The sequence below is a fragment of the Carettochelys insculpta genome, chromosome 1 (assembly GCF_033958435.1).
Source record: "Carettochelys insculpta isolate YL-2023 chromosome 1, ASM3395843v1, whole genome shotgun sequence".
Taxonomy (NCBI): Eukaryota; Metazoa; Chordata; order Testudines; family Carettochelyidae; genus Carettochelys; species Carettochelys insculpta.
This window is the reverse complement of record NC_134137.1, coordinates 300,091,221-300,111,811: the sequence shown is the minus strand read 5'-3', so window position 1 is coordinate 300,111,811 and position 20,591 is coordinate 300,091,221. Positions and strand designations below refer to the sequence as shown.

The window sequence follows — 20,591 nt, the reverse complement described above, 5'->3', positions numbered from 1 at the left end:
TAATTAAAAAGCCATCTTGCTTCAAGTTTTGAAACCATTACATTCAGTATTAATATACATATTTACATTACAAGTATATTATATAAATATAATATATGTAATTTTATAACCACAATAAATATCAAGAAGGGTTTTTAGGCACACAGCATAGAAAAAAATGCAGAATCTGCACAATCCTTAAGAGTCTTTGAGTGACTCACTCTTACATAATTTTCACACTGAAAAAAAGCAACTATTTTACATAAATATACAGAAACAGCTTAAGTAGTCCCCAGTGAAACGGGAATCAGTCTTGTATTCCCACCCTAAGCCTCCTCCTTGGTTATCTAATACTTTTTTTCTATACAGCTATTACATAAGAAAATAGTTTGCAAGATTTCTGTACTCCACCAATAGCCTAAGTAATCATCAGTGCTAACAAAATAAGTACAGCGTATCTACACAATGTATATACAAATGTGTGCAGAAACCTGGGTTTGGTGAACTGTTTTGGAGCTCACTTCTAATACTTGGGAATTAACTTGGCAGGAATAAAAAGGGATTTTCAATTACTTTAAGTCAGAAATGACACCAATTGAAAAACTGCTGCAAACTGAGTTAATATCAGTTCTTTATAGACAGAAAGCTTCCAAATAGATTTTTTAAAAATATGTTAGCTACACTGACAGATCTAGCCCATCACTGATCTTGTTTGTGGTGCACACTCCCTCCAACACTTAAGATACCTGAAGTCCAAAGCAGACTGCAAAGAGGTACAATGGGATTTCACAAAAGTGGATGAAATTCTGTGTTGCTAAATGCAAAGTAATGCATATTGCAAAACATGATCCCAGTCACACCTACAAAATGATGGGGTCTAAATTAGCTGTTACCATTTAAGAAAGAGATCTTGACATCACTGTAGACAGTTCTCTGAAAACATCTACTCAGTGCACAGCAGCAATCAGAAAAGCAAACAGAATGTTAGGAATCATTAACAAAGAGATAGATAATAAGACAGACAATATCATATTGCCTCTATATAAATCCACAGTATGCCCACATCCTGAATACTGCATGCAGATACGGTTGCCCCATGTCAAAAAAGATATATTGGAATTGGAAAAAATTCAGAATGAGGCAACAAAAACTATTAGGGGCATAGAACAGCTTCTCCCAGGGAAAATATTAATCAGACAGGGACTCTTCATTTTGGGAAAAGATATATGACAGAGGTATATAAAATCATGACTGGTTTGGAGAAAGCAAATAAGGAAATGTATTTAATCATAATAGCCCAAGAACTAGGGTTCACTGAATGAAATTAACAGGTATCATGCTTAAAAGACACAAAATGAAGTATTTCTTCACTCAACACACAGTCAACCTGTGGAAATCTTTGGCAGATGTTTTGAAGGCCAAGTAACAGGGTTCAACACAGAACGAGATAAAATTCATGGAAGATACGTCCAGCCCTGACTATTAGCCAAGATAGGTAGACATGGTATCCCTGTCATCTATTGCCGGAGGCTAGTATTGGTGACAGGGTAGATGACTTGATGCTTACCTGTTCTGTTCATTCCCCCTGGGCAGCTGGCATAGGCCACTGTCTGAGGGCAGAATACTGGGATGGATGGGTCTTTGGTCTGACCCAGAATGGCCATTCTTATGTTCTAATGCAGTATTTAACCAGAAAATCAATCCAAATGGAATTTTCACACTGTATATACCATCATGATATTTTAAAGAATGCAGCTAGTGGACACCTGAGATTGCACTCTATGAACTGAAGCAGACCACTTCTCTTAGAGTGCCAATGTCCAGTGATACATTTTGAACAAAAAACAAGTGATTTTGTTCTCTAGCTACAAGTCAGACTCTGGCATATCTGGCATATCGGCCATTAGATAGCCAATACCATAGCGTCCATTGGGAGCGGTGTCCAGAGTTGGGGATCCAGTCTGTTTCCGGTATATGTTTTTACCAAAATTTGGAGACGGCACTTCACTTGGACTCTTCCCATGAATCAGACTCGCATCATCTCCCTCTAAATTAATGGTCTCCTTTATTATCCGTCCCCTTTTGTAGGATACAGCTGCCAAACTACCAGAGCTATCATCAATAAGGTTGCAGCGGCGGATTATGAAGACTATAGGGACAGGAAGTATGGCCAATATGATCAGAGAGATACAGACAATCATTCCCCATGGTGGATAGCTCAGGAATTCATCAGCAGCCTAGATGAGCCAAGAGAAGCACAAATAACACACTGTTACAAACAGACAAAGCTCCCAATCCTAATGCAGGCAAATCTATTGATATCCCACCTTAAGTTCTCCCAGAGTTTGCTTAAGAGTTAATGTTAGATTTGGCATTGCTACATCTGATGAAATAAGCACTAAGCACAATGCTACGGCTGCATAAAAACTACAAACCAGAACATTACCGATTCTTCGCTGAAAATCTATATAGCTAGATTTCCTAGAAACCAAATGTCCTTATTCTACTAAACTGATCAGTCACATACTATTCCTATAAAATAACTGTCCACTGATATGCTGTATCAGCTTCCAAGTGAAGGACAATGAAATGCCTACTCTAGATATTTGGTTCTATGGTAGCTAGTGAACAAAGTAATGAAACACATGATACTAGTTCATTGCTGCCATCGCATATTCAAACCAACCAATCAACCAATCAAATAACAAATAAACGTGTTTACCCTACCCCTCCTCCTTCTCTCGCACAAACACACCCCAACAAGTCAGCACTGACACAAAGGATAAAAGGGAAGTGTTGGCCAGTGACGATATTTTTTTTTAAATGAAAGGACAAATGCTATTAAAAACAATGAGGTTTTTGTATTAGTATTAGAAACAATAGTGGCCATGTTTATATATGTAATGCACAATATGAATTACCAAGTGATTTTCAAGGGCCAGCAAAAGCTCTTTAAATAATATTACATTATTCTGGCAATATTTTTTGTTATTACGTACCTTTTCTTCAATCCACGCACTGTAACCAGGAGGACTTAATCCCATTTGGACAATACTAGCTACCAGCAAAAATAACAACACTACAGGGGAAACATACTTCCACATGTAGTAGTAATATCGGTTTGGAGAAAAACCAAGCATATCCTTTAGATCCTCCATAAATCTGTGAGAAAATGGACATTATTAGTTCAGAAACTGAGGTTCTGAGAGTCTGTAATTGAGACATGTATGCTAATTTGCAACAGCACATTAACAAAGATTAGACATAGAAATGTCTGCATTTAGACCAACTGTACAGTTTGTAACAGTTACCCATGTTAATAGTGTATTGAACCAACTCAGATCAAGTTAATTTAGACTGCTAGAAAACTTAGGTCTGAATCCTGATTAAGCCACATGTAGAAATTAGTTTGAGGAGCATTTCCTAGTCTCTAACTAGGGGTGGAGAAAGAGAAGTTACTCACCTGTGTAGTAACGATGGTTCTTCGAGATGTGTCCCCATGGGTGCTCCACAGTAGGTGTCGGGCTCGCCCCGGCGCCGCAGCTCGGAAAATCTTCATCAGTCTCCGTCGGCTCTTCGCGCGCTTACGGTCACGTGCGCGATCCGGTCCCCGCCAGTTCCTGATCAACCGTTCCGGACGCCCCTGAAAACACACAAACAGAGCTCCGAAGTGGGGAGGAACGGGTGGGTAGTGGAGCACCCACGGGGACACATCTCGAAGAACCATCGTTACTACACAGGTGAGTAGCTTCTCTTTCTTCTTCGAGTGGTCCCCGTGGGTGCTCCACAGTAGGTGACTACCCAGCAGTAACCCCCCCGAAAAAGGAGGTGGGTACCCGATTTATGCGCGGCTTGCCCGTGAAAGGACTGCTGTCGACAGGCGTGTATCCTCATCAAGCATCCTGTGCATGGCGTAGTGCTTGGCGAAGGTGTCATAGGAAGACCACGTCGCCGCTCTGCAGATATCTCTCAGCGCGATGCCTTTGAAGAAGGCCGTTGACGCCACCATCGCCCTAGCAGAGTGGGCTCTTGGCGGAACTGGGAGAGGAGTCTTGCAAATCTCGTAACACAGTCTTATGCAAGACACAATGTGATTTGAAATCCCCTGTGAAGATAGCGCTTCTCCTTTTGACCTGGATGCAATGGACACCAGTAGTCTATCCGTTTTCCGGAAAGGTTTAGTTCTATCGATGTAGAAGGCCAGTGCCCTTCTTACGTCAAGTAAGTGCAACCGTGCCTCTTCATTTTAGTTGTGAGGCTTAGGATAGAACGAGGGCAGCACTATTGGTTCGTTGATATGAAAGTCTGAAGAGACCTTCGGAACGAAGGCTGGGTGTAATCGTAAGACCACCGCTTCTTTTGAGAAGATCGTGCAGGGTGGTGTGGACATTATGGCCGCAAGCTCACTCACTCTGCGAGGTGACGTGATTGCCAGGAGGACAGTCGTTTTAATAGTAAGTAGTCGGAGGGGGACCGTAGCCAATGGTTCAAAGGGCATCCCGAGAGGGTGTGTAGAACTAGGTCTAAACTCCGTGATGGCGGTATTGGTTTCCGAGGGGGGTACAGATTCACCAACCCCTTTAGGAAACGCGAGATAACAGGATGGGCAAATGTGGTTGATCCATCCTCTTCATGTCGAAATGCTGATATAGCCGCCAGATGCACCTTTATAGAGGATAGGGAAAGTCCATTTTGTTTGAGTTGTAGCAAATAATCCAGAATCGTAGGTATGGTGGCGTCCTGGGGTATTAGTTGCCTGGAGGAACACCATTCGGAAAAACGCAACCATTTGTGCTGATAAGTCTTTCTGGTGGAAGTTCTCCGACTACATTCAAGGACTTGTTGCACTCCCTCTGAGCATGTAGTCTCTAAGGCGCTTAGCCATGGATTAGCCATGCTTGTAGCCGAAGTCTCTTCAGGTGCGGGTGCAGTATTGACCCTCAAGCCTGAGTGAGAATGTCCGATACTGTTGGTAGGAGAAATGGCCGATGTTCAGCCACGCGCAAGAGCAATGGGAACCACCGTTGCCGGTCCCAGGTTGGGACTATGAGTATCATGCGTGCTTTCTCCCTTCTGGCCTTCTCCAAGACCTTGTGTATAAGTGTCGTGGGAGGGAACGCATAAAGTAGAGGGCCCTTCCATGGGATCATGAAGGCGTTCCCCAAAGACTCCTGTCCCATGCCCGCTCTGGAGCAGTATTGGGAACATTTCTTGTTTTCTCGGGTGGCGAACAAGTCGATTTGGGGAAAACCCCATCTGCGGAACACCTGGTGAAGTAGGTCTGAACGGATTTGCCACTTGTGAGTGGGCGCAAAGTGTCTGCTGAGTTGGTCCGCCTTGATGTTGTGGACCCCCGGTAGGTACGAAGCCTTTATGATTATATTGTTGGCGATGCACCAGTTCCAGAGTCGGACTGCCTCCGCACAAAGCGTACGAGACCTGGCTCCCCCCTGTCGGTTTATATAAAACGTGGTGGTGTTGTCGGTATTCACGCCAACTATTTTTCCACGCAGATAATTGTGAAAATACCTGCACGCATTGAACACTGCCCTGAGCTCTAGTATGTTTATGTGCAGTGTCTTCTCTGCGGGGGACCATAATCCTTGAGTTGGTTTTGTTGTCCATGTGAGCCCCCCATCCCATATGGGAGGCATCTGTTGTAATGAACACAGTAATCTGCGGTTGGCGGAAGGGCACCCGTTAGGAGATTCTTGGGGTTTCCCCACCATGTTAGCGAGCTTCGTGCCTCTGTTGTAAGTGACACCCTCTTGTGGACGGTGTGGATTGAGGGTTTGTATACGGTTGCCAACCAATGCTGCAATCCTCGCATATGCAGCCTGGCGTTTTGCACCACAAACGTGGTGGTTGCCACATGCCCCAACAGTTGTAAGCACGTGAGAACTGGAACAGTGGGGCTGTACGTTAGTAGTTGTACGAGAGATTCGATGGCACGAAAACGAGCCTCGGGTAAATACACCCTTGACGTGACTGAGTCTATCTGAGCCCCTATAAACTCTACATTTTGTGTGGGGTCGGTCTTTGACTATGAGAAATTGATGATGAGGCCCAGTGAGGTAAATGTTTTTGTGGTTATGTGTATCATCCGTAATACCTCCGCCCGGGAAGTTCCCTTTAGCAGGCAATCATCCAGGTACGGGAAAATGAAAACTCCCTGTCTGTGTAGGTATGCTGACACCACCGCTAAGGTCTTGGTGAAGACTCTGGGTGCTGAAGAGAGTCCGAATGGGAAGACTCTGTACTGGAAATGATCTGTGCCCACAAGGAACCGGAGGAAACGCCTGTGGGCTGGATGAATTGCGATATGAAAATACGCATCCTGTAAGTCGAGGGCTGCAAACCAATCGCCATGGTCTAGTGCCGTGATTATTGAAGCCATCGTAGTCATTTTGAAGCGCTGTTTGCGTAGGTACTGGTTCAGTGCGCGTAGTTCCAACATGGGTCTCCACCCTCCCGTCTTCTTTTCCGTCAGGAAATACCTGGAGTAGAACCCTTTGCCTTGAAATTGTTCCGGTACTCTCTCCACCGCTCCTATGAATAGGAGGTGGTCCACCTCCTGCCTTAATTCCAGTAAGTGAGAGGTGTCTCTGAGAAGGGGTGCAGTGGGAGGATTTGGTGGAGGTAAAGACTGGAAGGGGATCATGTATCCCGTGTTTACAATCTCCAATACCCACTTGTCCGACGTGATGCTTTTCCATTGTGGGTAAAATGGCTTGAGTCGGTGATGGAACATGTACTGAGATTGGCACTGAGGTATGGTCTTGGCTTCGTGGCCCTCGACATACCCGTCAAACTTGCTGTCTTGCACTTTGCCCTGCGGAGGCGTTGCCCTGCTGAGGCCGGCGCCTAGGGCCCTTATAATGTGTTTGCTGATGACGTCCCTGATCATACCCCCGTTGAAATTGGGTACGTTGCTGTTGGTAACCATAACGGCGTTGCTGAGGATAAAATTTCTTCCTTCTGAACGGTGGGGTATATTTCCCCAAAGTCCGAAGTGTCGCTCTGGAATCTTTGCTCGAGTGTAGGACTGAGTCGGTCGATTCAGCAAACAATTTTATTTTGTCGAAGGGAAGGTCTGCAATTTTGACCTGTAACTCCTTTGGAATGCCGGATGTGTGAAGCCATGACTCTCTCCGCATTACCACTGCAGTGGCCACGGCGCGGGCCGCTGTGTCCGCCACATCCAGTGCAATCTGCACGCCCGCTCGAGAAGCCGCGTAGCCCTCTCGCACAATTGCCTTAAGAATTGGCCTTTTATCCTCCGGAAGGAAGTCCATGAGGGCAGTAAGCTTGGAATAGTTGTCGAAATTGTGATTCGACAAATGAGCGGCATAGCTGGCCATGTGGAGCAACAGAGTAGAGCAGGAGTAGGCTTTTCTACCCAGAAGATCTAGCTTCTTTATGTCCTTGTCCAATCCCCCAGATTTGTACTGGGACGATTTGGACCTGTGTTGGGACGATTCAACCACTAGCAAGTTTGGCTGTGGATGACTAAATAGAAACTCCATACCTTTCGCAGGGACGAAGTACTTTTTGTCCGCTCTTTTGTTGGTAGAAGGAGCAGATGCTGGAGTCTGCCATATATTAGTGGCTGCCTCCATGACTGCATCATCCAGAGGAATAGCAATTTTAGAAGAAGATGGAGGCCTGAGGTTTTTAAGGAGTCTGTGGTGTTTCTCCTGCACCTCTGCCACTTGAATATCTTGGGATTGAGCTACTCGTTTGAACAGCTCCTGGAACTGTTTCAGGTCATCTGGGGGAGAAACGTCTCCAGGGACCACGGCCTCGTCTGGCGAGGATGAGGAGGCATCACAATGGTATCTCTCCTCCAATTCCTCTGGATCCTGGCTGTATTGATGTGATTGCCTTTGTGGAATTTCGAGGTGGGGTTCAACGTCTTTAGGCCCAGCCTCTGATTGGGGAACTCGTGGTGTTCCCCCCGGTGGAAGCAGAACACTGTGGCGTTGAGGGGTGGTCGACGGGGATCCATAGTGAGACGTCGACCTCCTATGCTGACGCCCTGCATAATGATGGCGGTCGTAGCAACAGGGACAGGGGCCTGGCGATGGAGGCTTGGACCATGACCCAAGGATGTAAGGGTGGTGCCTGGAATGTCGAGACCGCCAACAGGATACCGATGTACGAGGAGAGCCTCTGTAAGAAGACTCGTAGGGATCTCTGCTAGATGATGGAGAAAAGCGTGCAGACCCCTGGGATGGACTCCGAAGAAAAGGAGAAGGACGTCTGTGGCAGGCTAAAGGTGTTGCTGCCCATCGAATCTCTGGTGGTGATCGTGGTGACAGAGGCAGCGCAATTACCTCAGGAGAGGGGCTGCGGTGCCTGGTCTTCGTTTTAGCCTTTACCCTCTCGGGTGGTCTTGTCGGTGAACTTGGTACCGGAGCAGGTGTCATGCTGATTGCCACTGCTCCCGGTGCCGTTGTTGCCGGTGCCGTCGTCGCCAGTGCCGTTGTCCTCGGTGCCGTGGATCCCGGTGCCTCTGGGGAAGTCTCGATCGGTGCCGCAGTAGCCGGTGCCAGACTGACTAGTGCCCGCACAACTCTCGGTGCCGTCTCCCCGGTAGCTGCAGGGTCTTGAGTGGTTGCATGCACAGCGGCTTTACCAGTGGAGGAAGCCAGCGTGTGCGGGCCCTTTGTTACACTCGTCCCACTCCCAACAGTAAGGGGCAGGGATCGAGTAGGCGAGGCTCTTCTTTTCTTCTGCGCAGAGGAGGTCAAAGAGGCAGCCTTCCTTTTGTGCGGTCCTGAAGAGCCCTCCGCATGCGTTGCCTCCAATGAGGCAGGCTGAAGAGCTTTGTCAACTAACAGCATCTTCAGCCTCATTTCTCTATCTTTTCTAGCTCTATTAGTCAACTTGGAACAATGGGAGCACTTCTGGGGAACGTACATCTCCCCAAGGCACCATATGCATCTGCTATGGCCATCTGAAGCAGGCATGGCCTCCCGGCAAGATTCACACTTCATAAAGCCGGGGAATGGCATTGTTAAAACTTAACTCTGAGTCCTTAGGTGCTAATAGCACACTTAACACTCTGTTAGGTGATGTTAATAACCGTTGGCCTTTGAAGGCTGACAAACAAAAACAGTGGGCCCACCCGGAGGCGGCCGCTGTGGTTTTAAGATAGTCTTTAGCTTTTAACAACTTTTAACAGAGTAACTAACTATAATAACTATAGAACTGCTAACTATGAACTGTTAAAAACTATTAACATGAGAAAAAAATAAGATTTATCTGTCTCAGGCGTTGGAGCCGGAGAGGATTCCGTCTGCAGCCGTTAGCGGTTGAGAAGGAACTGGCGGGGACCGGATTGCGCACATGACCATAAGCGCGTGAAGAGCCAACGCGCATCGGCGCATGCGTGACCCAACGGAGACTGCTGAAGATTTTCTGAGCTGCAGCGCCGGGGTGAGCCCGACACCTACTGTGGAGCACCCACGGGGACCACTCGAAGAAGAACCTCTGATGTGCTAGACATGCATGATTAGACAGTACTTGGTCCTGCCATTGGGGCAGGGGCTGGACTCGATGGCCTCTCGAGGTCCCTTCCAGTCCTAGTGTTCTGTGATTCTATAATTAGTCAGGATTAGCTGCTGATGAGCTGCAAGATGTTTATCGATCTGCTGGCATAGCCGCTTGCAGCTCCCTCCAGCCATGATTCAGCAGTCCTGGCCAATGGGAGCTTTGGAAAGGACTGGCCTGGTCCACACCACTTTCCCCAGCTCCAGTTGGCTGGGAACAGCAAACAGTGGCCATGGGCTGCTGGGGGGCTCCAAACCTGCAGATGATCAGGTAAACAAATCATCTGGCAGCCCTCCATCAACTAACCCTAATGGACTACATCAAGTTCAGGCCAGAGGTTTCCTGCGCCTGTCCTAATTGATGCTAGGCCGATGTTTAGTTCCTGGGGTATTATAAATATGACCCAGGTATCCCTAAGATTATCCAGTGTTCAGCTCAGAAAGATTTGACACTGGTTTGCAGCTATGATACATTGGGGAAAAAATCCCACTGTTAAAATCTTTTCAAACCCACCCTTGCAACTGTGTGTTAGTTCAGAGATACTACCCTAAATGAGTATAAGAAGAAACACGGTCCTCCATCCACCTCAAAGGTAACTGAAGGGTTTTATAATGTACTGCATTATCTATTTAGGCACGTCATTGCTTTTGAATTCACATATATGCAGAACACTAGAAAGGACACAATGGCTACAGTGACACTAGCAAGGTTTGCCAACAAAACCCCGGTTGTCGACAAAACTGAGCACTTTTGCTGGCAGCGTTCTACATCTCAGCCATGCAGAATCTGTTGACAAAACCCTGCATGGACACTCTGAGGGGGCTTCTCTCAAAAGACAGGGCATTCAGACCAATGGGCAGCTCTGTCTGCTGTGCTTCTGGGTGCCTGTTTTGTTGAGAGAGCAGCCTGGCAGTCCGGCTTCTCTGTCGACAGAGCAGAGCACTCTCACGACTGGCTTTTGTGTTGGCAACTCTCTGTCAACAGAAGTTTTGTTGGGAAATCACTTCCAACAGTGACTTCTGTCAACAGAGTGCTGTAGTGTAACTGTAGCCAATATGTTTTACAAAACCAGTTTTGAATGCAAGTGTACTGTATATGATAATAAATTACATTAACACCAAACAATCATTTTGCACCTTAGTAGTTGCTGGATGACTATGTTAAGTCTTGACTCTGCCACCATGCTTTGGAACTACAACATATATTTTGAACAAACCCTATTGTTTTAGGGCTTCCTGATGAAAGAATATATGCAGAAAATGAGAACGTTAACTTCCTTTGTGAGTTTTGTTAGCAAACTCTGATGGCAGTTTAACTCCTTTGCTATTTCATTTCCCTTTTTGAATGTTAATGGTACAAAATGTTTCCACTGTAACTGGCATAATGGAATGTCCCGCACAAGGTTACTATAACATAAAATCTCATCTAATTTCTGGAAACATACCAGAAAAAATAGCTCATTGTAGACAAAGGACAGAGATAGCACATAATTAAAACTAGTGAAAGTAACTGATTTCAAAGATGGCTTCGGCCCTTATCGTATAGTTCCCCCTTCTTCACCACAAGAAACATAAGCTACTTGTCTTCACTTTTAAGATTTTTCATGACCTATCCCTACTTTGCCTGTCATTTCTCATATGCCGTTAAGATGTAATCTCCTGCCACCCACTTGTTACATTTTCAAACACTTTCTTACTTTCTCCTGTGCTTCCCCTCATGCTTGCCAATGGCTACCCACAAACATCCATAAAGTTACTTCTCTCAAACTCCTCTTTGCTGTGATGCTTACAAAAAACTAAGAATAATGTGGTGTGCTGAGACCACTGCCTATCACAGTGATCAATACTGTCTCAGGTCGCCTTGAGTTCCCCTGTCTGTCCGTATCCTCCTGTTGTCTTTTTTCTTACAGTTACATTATTAGCTCTACATAACCTTTTTGCCCTGTTTGTCCAACACCTAGCACAATGTAGTCCTTACCTTTGACTGAGACACCTAAATATAATAATTTATAGATACTTGTCAGTGGCAGTTTGAGTGCTTCAGATTCAAGAGATCTCTGCAAATAATTCGGGGTTCCTTACAAATACTAGCGTGGCAAAATATACATCATCAGTGAGGTACAAAGCTTAACAATGAGTTCCAAGATCAAGTTTGAACACTGGACTGCCTCACATGCCATGACTCACAGGCACTTTCAGTTGAATCACTGACAAATTAGGACTGTGGTGGGCAATAAGCGGCCTGTGAGCTGGACCAGGTTCACCAGGACTGGCCCCTGGTGGGCCTCCAGACACTTTGTTTATACCTCAGTGTCCACAAGTACAGCTGCTCACAAGACCCACTGGCCGTGGTTCACCATTCCTGGCCAATGGGAGCTGTAGGAAGTGGTAGCCTGGCCCATGCTGCTTTCCAGAAGCTCCCACTGATGGGGAACAGTGAACCATGGCCAATGGGAACTGCAAGTGGCTGTACCTGTGGACGCTCAGCTCAATAAAGCATCTGGCTTCCCAGTAGGGTGAACCATCGTGAACTGCATCTAGTCCACAGGCCATTTATTACTCACCCCTTCTTAGGGCTGATGAGACAGGAAACATATGAAGGGCCAATGCTCTCTGAATATTAAATTTGAGACTAGATTTACAATAAACCATATTATTTTCATCATCTGCACCTGACTAATAGATGGAAATGGCTTCCTTTGAATTTGGACATGGCTACCCAATCTATGCTTGTGTCACCTCAGGATTAGATTAATGCAGTGCATTCTGTATGCGACCTTATCTTGAGTCAACCTTGAAATCTTAGCCGGTGTACTAAGTAATGGCCAGTCTAGTAAGTAGCACACCTTGATGAAAGTGTATGAGATCAGAATTCCAGTATCTGCATTGGCTGACTGTTGGTTTCGGTACTGGCACTAAGTAGTATGTTAATTATGACCTAAAAAGAAATGGTGTTGTGCCTTCCTACTCAAGAGACCACCTCTCTCCTTACATCATATGACCAGAGCTGCATATAGCAGATATGCTCAAGATGCACTGCCCTTCAGTTAAAAGGAGGCAGGAAGCTGGTGGTAACTCATTCTCCATGAGGGATCCTCAGCTCTGGAGTGCTGGATTCCTGGGTCTGAAGTAGGTTAGCTAACATTGAGGGCACACAGCAAGACGTGTGTTAGTTGCAGATGTTGCAGACTGAAGGCTTTGATGGAACTGGGATTTTAAAGGGAAGTCTGTAGGGGCTGAGTTTTGTTGGTTATGGTGGGGTTTGCTGCTGACTGATGACACTGTTATTGTAATTTGCCAGAGGCACCTTTTCAACGCCTTACGGAACTTAATTTGGACTTAAGTAAAGTTTGGGGACAGTCATGCACTGTGACTCAGAATCAATGCATGGAGCTGCGATAGCCATGGGACTATGTGTGTGTTCTTTTACGAGCACCCGCCACTCCCATGGGGTTTTGGCTAATGAATGTGCATAAGTACAGAAGGACTTGGCAACTCATACACTTCTGTCTGGAATGTGCCATCCTGAACCACCGTTCTTCACTGTACAGAGAGTGGCAGCATTTCTGGTCTCCCCATCTCTCTTCATGGCAGACCTAATGATTTTGGGGCTTTGTAAATGACCATATGGAAGCAGCATGATCTAGCCTTAGGCGAACTCTTCAAGTGCAACCTCAAGTTGATTCTTGGAGCCTTTTTTTCTTCCCCTTGTCTGCATTTTAAGGAAATATTACCCTGTATTTGCATGGCTATGCATTCTCAACAACAGAATTATATTTAGTTGATGGATGGGATTTTGTCCTTCTTGAGCAAGTAGTTCAAGCAATATTTATATGGTCTTGGAATAACTGCTGAGAATCACAAAATAAACCTGCTGATTGTCATCTGCCTCACTGTGATTGGGGGCTAGCTGATGACTGAGATCCAGGTGATAAGAACTCAAAGGAAACATTCCTTTTATGCTATTGTTTATTCTCAGAGCACAGAAATCAAGTCCTCAAGATATTTCAATATCTCACTATAATGGATTAGTCAGAACTGTTCTACCTGATTTGGATTACATTTGGATTATTAACTCCTTATGCTTGGGACCATTTCACCATTTATAATTGTACAGGGCCAAACACACTGATCTCAGTCTGAATACACATCGAGAACCTTTGTCGTGTGATCTAGTAAACAGCTGAGGAAGAACAAATTGATTGTCTTTCCTCTTAAATGCTGCTTTCCCCTCACTGACAACTCTACCATCAGGCTTGCAGCCTCAGTGTAAGTTTTGATCCCCAGGATATCTTTTTCTCTCTGAAGATTAATGCTAACAACATCCTACCACCTCTTTCTCTACATTTCTCCGTTCCTGTGCATCCATACCATCAAAACCATTCAAAAATTCCAAGGCAAAAGGGAATATGCTGATCATTTGGGCTGACCTCCTGTATTACACGGGCCATAGAACTTCCCCAAACTAATTTCTGAAGTAGAACTTTTAGAGAAACATCCAGTTTTGTTTTAAAAATTGCCAGGAATGGAGAATCTACCATGACCCTTGGTGCATTATTCCAATGGTTAATTACTCTCACTGTTAAAAATATACACCTTTTTTCCAGTCTGAATTTGTTTAGCTTCAGCTTCCAGCCACAGGATCTCATTAAACCTTTCTCTGCTAGGCTAAAGAGCCCATTTTCAAATATTTGTTCCTCACCTGTAGGTCCCTATGGCCTGTAACCAAGTAACTCCCTAATCTTCTCTTTGCTAAGCTAAATAGGTTGAATGCCTTGAGTCTATCAGTGCAAGGCTCCAGACTGATTTCCAATACTTTCAGCATTCAAATGCCTCTTCTCAGAACCTTCTCCCATCAACCTTCTCCTTGAACTATGGACACCAGAACTGGATCCAGTATTCTAGCAGCAGTTGCACTGCCAAATACAGATATAAAATAACTTCTGTACTTCCACTTGATATTCCCGTTTATGCATCCAAGGACTGCATTAACTCATTTTGGCCACAACATTGCACTAGGAGCTTATGTTTGGCTGGGTATCTACCACAACCCCAAATCTTCTTCTATCTCCCAAGATAAGCACTTCCATCCATAATTATAGCCTACATCCTATATATACCTGCACACTTAGCTGCATTGAAATGCACATAATTTGCTTGAAACCAACTTACCAAATGATCCAGGTCACTTTGTACCACAGTGAACTCTTCCACACTTATGTTCCCGCATCAATATATTAACCATGACATGAAAAAGCAACTCCATTTCCTGAACTTACTTGTCTATCCCATAAACGTGAGAAATGGCAACATTCTCCAAAATGACCACGATAAGTAGAGGCAGAGTAGCAGAGTAATCATCAAACATTGTGACAAAATAATTTCCAGAGCGCTGCACAAAAATCAGGCCAATTAAAAATGCTACCAGGCAGCAGATGACTGGAACAAAGGACAGAAATGAGAAATGTCACCATAATCATGCATCACAGAAAGCGAGGAAGACAGAAAGAATTACCAAACATCGAATAATAATTACTGTTTTGCTTTATTCTAGATTGACACTATTTTTCTCTTTGTCCTATCCCAGCATTGCAGAGGCTCAATATGGCCACATAGGACTTAACCCATTCCTTAGCCAGAAGACAACAGCAAAAATTAGAAGTAATTACTAGATTGTAAGGCAGCCCTGATTCAGCAGCGTAAATTTATCATTGCCACTTAACGTGAATTTAAGGGTAGAATCCAGGAAAACAGTACACCTAAAAAAGTATACGCTGTGAAATGGTCCTTGGTTCTTTCTTTGCATCAACTCAAGTTTATTGGGTCAAAATATTAAATCATACTTTAAACCATAATTTTCAAACCAAATAGCTATATAGGTTTACTAGCTACAATCATTCACTGCCACTGCTATCTGCAACTACTTGCTTTTAGAGCAACAGCATCACACCCTTTTCTTATTCTAAAGGCCAGCTGGAAATGTGCATCTCAAAGTCAAGGAAATTTAGTTATGACAGTCAACGAGACTTCTGCCATTGGCCTTAGTGGGAACAGGACTGGGCCCCATAATAATAATAAAGTGAGATAAATTGTTGAAAAATTTGAACTTAGTTGTATTCTAAACAAAGACTTGTAGGATTAGCCCCGAAGTGTAGCACTACCCCTAAGAACCACTGGTTATACTTCAGCCAACATATGTATTGACTTAAGTACAGTAAGGGAAGAGAACAATTATTTTGTAAACACAAACATCAAAAAATAAACTCTTTTTTATCATGTAGTGACTGTTGTTCACTTTAATGTCTTTTGGAGAAAAAGTTTTCAATTAAAGCACTGCAGAAGAAAAATCTATTAAAATAAAAATAGATGTTAACCATAACATTTAGGACCCAAAACAAACTGACAGAAGGAAAGTTAAAGTGGAATCTTCAGAATTGCTGAGCCTAACTGTTCCCACTAAAGTCAAGAGGAGTTATTCCAGAAACTTTGGTAAAACAGATTTAGATAATACTGTGCACTTTTGAAAATTCCACCGTCAGAGTTTAGATTATTCATCATTAACTCTCCCCACTGTGCCTTAATGTTGTATGTAGCCAGCGCATGCAACAATATGTATATACAGATTCCGATAACTGAATACATAGGCTGCATCTACACGGGCAGCTTCTGTCGACAAAACTGGGCTTTTCTTGACAAAACTTGCTGAGCCGTTACACGGTTAACGCGCTCTATCAAGTGACTGCCGACAAAACTCAGCTGTTTAGCTGGCAGCGTCAGGCCTCTTCCCAATCAGGTATAGCGCCTCTGTCGACAGTGTTTTTATAACAGAGAGGGCTTCTGGTTCCCCGGTCAGCCATTCTGCTGAGAGAGGGCCAGGCAATCTGGCTGCTCTCTGTCGACAGACTGTTTTGCTTTTTTGATCTGCTTTTGTGTGTAGACACTATGGCTGTGTCTACACATGGCCAAAATTTTGAAAGGGCCATGCTATAAAGGCCAAATCACAGAATACTAATGAGGTGCTGAAATGAATATTCAGAGCCTCATTAGCATGCTGCCAGCTATGGAACTTCAAAAGTGCCATATTTTGAGCGTGCACGGCTCGTCTACATGGGGCCCTTTTCGAAAGGACCCTGCAAACGTCGAAATCCCCTTATTGCTATCAGCTGATAGCATCTTACTTTTTTTTCATTCTTCTTTATTTACATCGTTATGTATTTACATCAGCTGATAGAAATTACTATAAAGGAGCTCACAATGGACATTGTTATACAGCTTGAATTATAATGGGTGCTACCATTTCCACTATAGGGACATTAGAAAAACTTCCTGATTGTCAGCATTAATAAAGTGCCTAGGTAGGTTGTGCAATCTCTATTACTGGAGATTTTCAAAAGCAAGTTCCTGTCAGGGTTGGTCTAAACTAGTTGGTGTTGGTCCTGCTATTAGTACAGCCGACTGGTCTTGATGATCTCTCTTCAGTCCTGTCAGTTCTACGATTCGATAATAAGACACATGAAAAGATCTTTAAGGAGATGTGTAGATGAGGGAGGTTGGTAGAGAGTACAGACTGGACTGCAGTTAAACAGGATTATACTATATTGTGCACTGCAACTCCTCATGCGAACAAAAAGGTGAAACACCTCTTATTCTTCTCCACAGCTTTTTCCATCTGCAAAGACGAGACATTTTGGGGGCTAAAGAGGGATGAAAACTTGTAAAACTCACCAGTAAGAATTTCTTTCCTCACTTTGAAGGTGTCAACAATGGGTGTGATGATTCCTTCAATGGTTCCAAACATACTGCCAAGTCCCAGATTTACCAGCATGAGGAAGAACATCACAGACCAGAAAGGAGAAGCAGGGAAGTGGGTCATTGCTTCCGTAAAGGCAATAAAAGCTAAACCGGTGCCTTGAACAGCCTGTCAATAAGAAATCCATGTGAGATGATTAATGGAGATGGCGAAGCCAATCATAAGTTGAAATAACAGTGGGTCAGCATTAATATATTTTTGTAAGATTGTGTACACTAATTCTGCCTCCCACCAGTAACATCGCATGCTCAAAAATTGTGAAAATCAGCTCATTCTGTTTTAAGATTTCAGCATAAGTATATCTTGACTTCAGCATACAGTAGCTCAATTCAGATACAGGTTGGAGGTCCCAGGGCTCCAGCCCTAGATGCAGCCCCACTGCCCAGGGTTCTGCTGCCACCAACAAGGGCTCGTCCCCTGGCCACAGCTCTGTGGCTCCGGTGCCGCTGCCGAGTGCTCCAGCCACAGCTCTGATGCTGCTGCAAGGGCTCCAGCGCAGGATTCTCTGGTTGGGGAACATCTACAGCCAGGGAATCCTAGTTTTTAGAGTTACAACATGTACATTGATTCGAGGACCTGATCCATAAAACCCGACAGGAATCAAGCTCATGTGTTCATAATGAGGCTGTTCAGAAGATAAAGCTACTTGTAGGTACACCATATTACGGTCTTTATATTTCACAATGGCTATGTCTACACTATCCCAAAACTTCGAAATGGCCATTTCTAAGTTTACTAATGAAACGCTGAAATACATATTCAGCACCTCATTAGAATGCTGGCGGCTGCGGCACTTCGCAATTGCCGTGGCTCGCCGCCGCGCGGCTTGTCAGACAGAGCTCCTTTTCGAAAGGACCCCACCAACTTCGAAATCCCCTTATTCCTCTCTGCTGATATAAAGGAGTTCACTGCTCACTGCTGATAGAAATAAGGAAATTTTGAAGTTGGTGGGGTCCTTTTGAAAAGGAGCCCCGTCTGGACGAGTCACGTGGCAGTGAGCCGCGGCAATTTCAAAGTGCCGCAGCCGCCGGCATTCTAATGAGGTGTTGATTATGTATTTCAGCGCTTCATTAGTAACCTTCGAAATGGCCATTTGCATAGCCATTTGCATGGCCATTTCGAAGTTTTGGAACAGTGTAGACACAGCCAATAAGAGCTAGGTAATAAAACATTCGGTCATTCAAAATCTTTGCCCTGAAGACCCAAACACCATTCTTACCTTATCAAGTTCATCTTCAATCTGACAAGATTTCAGGCCAAGAGCAGGAAATTCTTCTTCCTTAACTTTCTGAATAATGTCATAAACTAAATTGTAATCATTTGCTGAAATGCTTGATAAATTGATATGATGCGGGATCATATCCTGGCTCAAACTGCCTATTTTTAAAAGTTTTAAAATGGTCTTTGAATTTCTGTAAAACACAATGAAATGGTGATAATAAATCAGAGAGCATCTTGTGTGAATTTGAAATATAACATAAAAATGAAGAAAAGAAATGAATGTTCATACTCAGAAATGCATTTCTCATTTATGATATTTGCTTTGAAGCCCAGAACAGCAAACACCACCAAAGTTGCCAGCACAGAAGTGAAAAAATTGATGAAGGACACCAGAACAGCATCAAAATGGCAGTTGTTGTCTTTCTTGTTGTAGCTTGAAAAGGCAATAACTCCACCAAATCCAAGCCCTAAGGCAAAGAACACCTGAGTAGCAGCTTCTCTCCAGACCTTGGGCTCCAGCATTATTTCAAGCTGTTTGAAATTAGACACAATATACATCAGCTCCAAAATAAAGTACTTCTTTTGCATGGATAGAAAACATACAATCCTGGAAGATAACCCTCACCAACTGAAATGCTAAAGCTCAAATATAAAGTAATTTATAAAGTAGTAGAATAAAAGCTGAATATTAATTACACCATTAGAAGAATATGTTGGCCAAGATTTCCACTGGATTTGTACCCAGTGCAAGAGGAATGTAATACGGCACTGCTGGCTAGTTAAGAGCCATATATAAATTCCAGCTATTTTATATCTTTATCTTGGTATTGGAGACCACACTGTAGCACATTTTCAGTTTAGCTGTGGACTAGTTTATTTGTATTGCAATTGTTAAGATATTTTGGAGATACTTTATTTTATAAAGGAAATGTAATGTAAGCTGAAGATTGTTTGAAGAGAAAAAATAAATTCCATGAAGCATCTCCTGTGATTGTGTTGTCTAACAACAGAGCGCTCTGGGGTTAATTGTTCTGGCAATGTATTTAACCATTAGTCTGTGCAGTAAGATTCAATAGGTAGGATAAACTCTAGAAAATATTAAAAAATACTGATATATGTGGGTCAAGGGCTGTCTTCAAATATACATATAAACCTCTTGCTGACTTAAATGGATCACATATGCAAGTAAAAATTTGGCCCTGCACTGAAAACCAACTGCAAATTCCATTTGCACTACTTCTTCAGCTAATCCAATTTCAATGAACACCTTTGGTGAGACTAGATCATTTAGAATCCATCACCAGTTTATCTTGGATCTACCCAATTAGTAGATCACAACAGGATAATATCATTATGTAGTTCTTATATGTTGTTTTTCTTCCATAGATCTCAAAGAAAGGCAGAAATTGTTGGTTAAGTTGGACATATTAGATTCAACTACTGAGATTAAACAACCATAACAACATACATTTTATGAAATTATGTATAATATTAGAGGACCTTAATTTTGATACCATACTTTGTATTTAAATGTCATTAGTTTTATAAAAAATAAAATCATCAAAATAGTTACATGAATGTATGTTTTTCATTACTTTAATTAAAATATGCTTTAAGTTATGTTAATAAAATTTTAGAAAAGTTTCCAAGTTCCTGAAAAAGCTTAAAGATAATATATAATAATGGTTAGGTAAATTGTAGAGGATCTGTTTTCATAAATATAATCTGGTCCTGAAAGTTCACACAAATGGATCTTTACTGTGCAGATAGAAATATATATGTATTTGGAAAGATGCACTGTACCGTAATTAGAAATGGTATGAACAAATATGCTCTACCAATACCAATTTTTTGTCATGTAGCACATAAGCATTTCCAGAGCTTGCCCACCAGATGGAGCTAAATATACAATCTTAATTCCCATCAGCATTTCAGAACAGCAACAAAGGGTCCTGTGGCACCTTACAGACTAACAGAAAAGTTTTGAGCATGAGCTTTCGTGAGCACAGACTCACTTCATCAGAGGC

The 20,591-nt window shown here is 43.4% G+C and overlaps 1 protein-coding gene across 1 annotated transcript in view; it reads right to left on the bottom strand.

Moving 5' to 3' along the window:
- Positions 1–1,395: 1,395 nt before the first annotated feature.
- SLC6A15 (solute carrier family 6 member 15) overlaps positions 1,396–20,591 on the bottom strand; it is a 43,041-nt gene continuing 23,845 nt past the window's right edge. Inside the window, exons 6-11 of the mRNA XM_074984003.1 lie at positions 18,854–19,095; positions 18,563–18,755; positions 17,259–17,451; positions 14,813–14,972; positions 2,979–3,141; positions 1,396–2,216 (exon numbers count right to left, since the gene is read on the bottom strand). Of these exons, the coding sequence (XP_074840104.1) occupies positions 1,845–2,216; positions 2,979–3,141; positions 14,813–14,972; positions 17,259–17,451; positions 18,563–18,755; positions 18,854–19,095 (1,323 nt within the window). The 3' untranslated portion in view covers positions 1,396–1,844. The remainder of the gene's footprint in view (positions 2,217–2,978; positions 3,142–14,812; positions 14,973–17,258; positions 17,452–18,562; positions 18,756–18,853; positions 19,096–20,591) is intronic.